Source organism: Protobothrops mucrosquamatus, unplaced genomic scaffold (genome assembly GCF_001527695.2).
Source record: "Protobothrops mucrosquamatus isolate PMUCROS unplaced genomic scaffold, P.Mucros_1.0 scaffold9595, whole genome shotgun sequence".
In the NCBI taxonomy this organism is placed as follows: Eukaryota; Metazoa; Chordata; class Lepidosauria; order Squamata; family Viperidae; genus Protobothrops; species Protobothrops mucrosquamatus.
The window spans coordinates 7256-9520 of record NW_015395384.1 but is presented as its reverse complement, the minus strand read 5'-3'; the positions used below and the strand labels follow the sequence as shown (position 1 = coordinate 9520).

At 56.7% G+C, this 2265-nt stretch overlaps 1 protein-coding gene across 1 annotated transcript in view; it reads right to left on the bottom strand.

Annotated features, from left to right (window-relative positions):
* Window positions 1–392: 392 nt before the first annotated feature.
* Window positions 393–2265, bottom strand: part of LOC107301023 (cation-transporting ATPase 13A2-like) — an 8926-nt gene continuing 7053 nt past the window's right edge. Inside the window, exons 9-12 of the mRNA XM_029287081.1 lie at window positions 1528–1751; window positions 1196–1347; window positions 895–1067; window positions 393–635 (exon numbers count right to left, since the gene is read on the bottom strand). Of these exons, the coding sequence (XP_029142914.1) occupies window positions 465–635; window positions 895–1067; window positions 1196–1347; window positions 1528–1751 (720 nt within the window). The 3' untranslated portion in view covers window positions 393–464. The remainder of the gene's footprint in view (window positions 636–894; window positions 1068–1195; window positions 1348–1527; window positions 1752–2265) is intronic.

Here is a 2265-nt window from a genome sequence, read left to right as displayed (position 1 = left end):
CGAGTGCTGCACGTGCTGAAATTCCCCAAAGGTCATTGGGCTCTTGCCTTTGACAAAGGGATCTCTCAGCCGGCTTTCTTTTAGCCAGCATGTGGCAAACAACGGCTGCTACAGACTTATCCTTTGAGGAGGAGGGAATTCAAGGAAGACACAACCCCGCCAGAGGAGCCCAAAATCTTGGGACTGCCGGTGGCTTCGACCGAGAGGCTGGTGGAAATAGCTCCTCTGCAACACAGCAATTCCGCTGTCGGTTATCTGGCTTAGAGAGAAATGCGAGTTTAAGAGGTTTCCTTCTCCGATGTGCTTAGAGGCTGAGAAACGCCACGGGGGGAGAGGAATCTCAGAGTTCCCTTTGTCAGTCGACGGAGGACCCCGGTGGATCGGGAGAGCCGCTGGGAGGAAGGGACTAGATCCGAAAAGGAACAGCAGCAGAGACCCGACACAGAGACGGTCACCGACTGGTGTCATCTTGTGGCTGGGGAGGTTCTGGTGGGGGCAAAGAGAGGTGCGTGGAGAGGCGGCCACGAGCTCTTCTCCTGGCTAAGCTCCCACTGCAGCTGCTTGTAAAGCTTTTTGGATGCCTTCTTGCGTCGCAGCTTCCGGAAGCCGTTCAGCAGGCCGTGGTCCAAGCCCACCTGTGGAAGAAGCAGAGCAGGAATGGGTGACGCACGGATCCGACTGCCAGACGCACGGATCCGACTGCCCGCTGCTCCAAGGAAGCCCGCCGCGGATGCTCAGCTGCTCAACAGTCCCATTTCCCAAGCCAAGCCTGGCCCAGCCACAGAAAAAAGGGTCTTGGCTCGGCTTTCACAGAAGACTGCAACGAACCACTTCCGCTGCCTTGGACCACATCTTAAAAAGTCTGCTTTCCCAGCTCCGTTACTCCTTTCTTACCTCCAGCACGAAAGCCACGAAGAAGTGGAGAGCAGCCATTCCCAGCAAGATCACTTTGAAGCTCAGGTCACTGGGGCTCTTCAAACGCAGGAGCTTTTGCATGAAGGCCAGCGGAAAGACGGTCAGCCAGATCATGAAGCCGGTGAGCAAGAGTAAGGCAATCAAAAAGGGCACTGGGGAGAGAGAGACACCGAGACGAGGCTTGGGCGCGGGACCAGGCAGAAGAGGGGCTGCCCGAGAAAAACCGGTCTGACCCGTCCCGGGCCTCCTCTTGACAGAGCTGCTGTGCAGAAGCACTTACCATTGGTATAAAGCGGCTTGCGGAAAGGCCGGCCTTTGGACACGACCACCGCCAAGATGAGATACTGGAACCCCGAGGTGCAGAAGATAACCGTGTTCTCGTAATTTGGCAGGTTTGCGGGGGCGGACAGAGTGCTGTTCAGAGGGGTGAACCTGAGAGGGAAGTAGACAGGTGGCTGAATCTGGGCTGGCGGCAACCTTGCCCGTCCCCACCCGACTGCAGAGGCCGGCCCACGGCAGGCTGAGCTAGTCCAGGAACCAGCCACCGCGGGGCCGAGTATAAAAGGGCCAGAGAGATGGAGCTACTGGGCTTCTTCCTCGCTCCTCGCTCACCACTGCTGGGAGATGGTGATGAAGTAGACGATCACCAGGATGGCCACGATGAGAGCCGTTTGGAGGCAAAGACTGCCCAGGACGGCGAGGCTGATCAGGGCTCCCTGCGGGCGCCGGAGACCCAAGTCCTCGGCAGGCTCGGTCTTGCCCATGAGAGCGACCATCGTGGTGGTGATGATGAGATCGGTGAACAGGAACTGCCCGTCGCTCAAGTTGGTGTTGATCTAGGCAAGGGGAAGGGAAGAACAGAAGAAATGGAGAGATGCAACGGCCCGCCGTGCACTTCTTTTGCACCTGGCTATTTCTGTCCCCATTTAGAAGCTGCTCCTTTAAGCCCCAATTCCCTTATTCCTTGGCGGGCATTTTGTTTCACCTGGGTAGGGCTTTGTCACTTTATGTAGTTCCCGTACCTGACGCCATCCCTTGGGCAAATCCTACACCTGGCGCTCGGGTTTCTAGACCTCACTGCTTGCAACCAATAGAAAATCACTTAAAATGGCCAAATTAAGATTCTTTTTAAAGGGGTGTTTTAATAAATTTTTAGGGGGATCAAGGGTGGTGGGGAGGGGGGAGGATCACCTTAGGTCAGGACCAGCCATGTCTGAGGGTTGCGGTGTAGAAAGGGTGGGGGGGAGGGTGGGGGGTTGAAGGAGGAGGGAGGCATTAGTACGGTCAGTGGGAGAGGCAGATATGGCGGGAGCAGGGGACCATATCGGGTTAGGGGAGCACGCACACGCT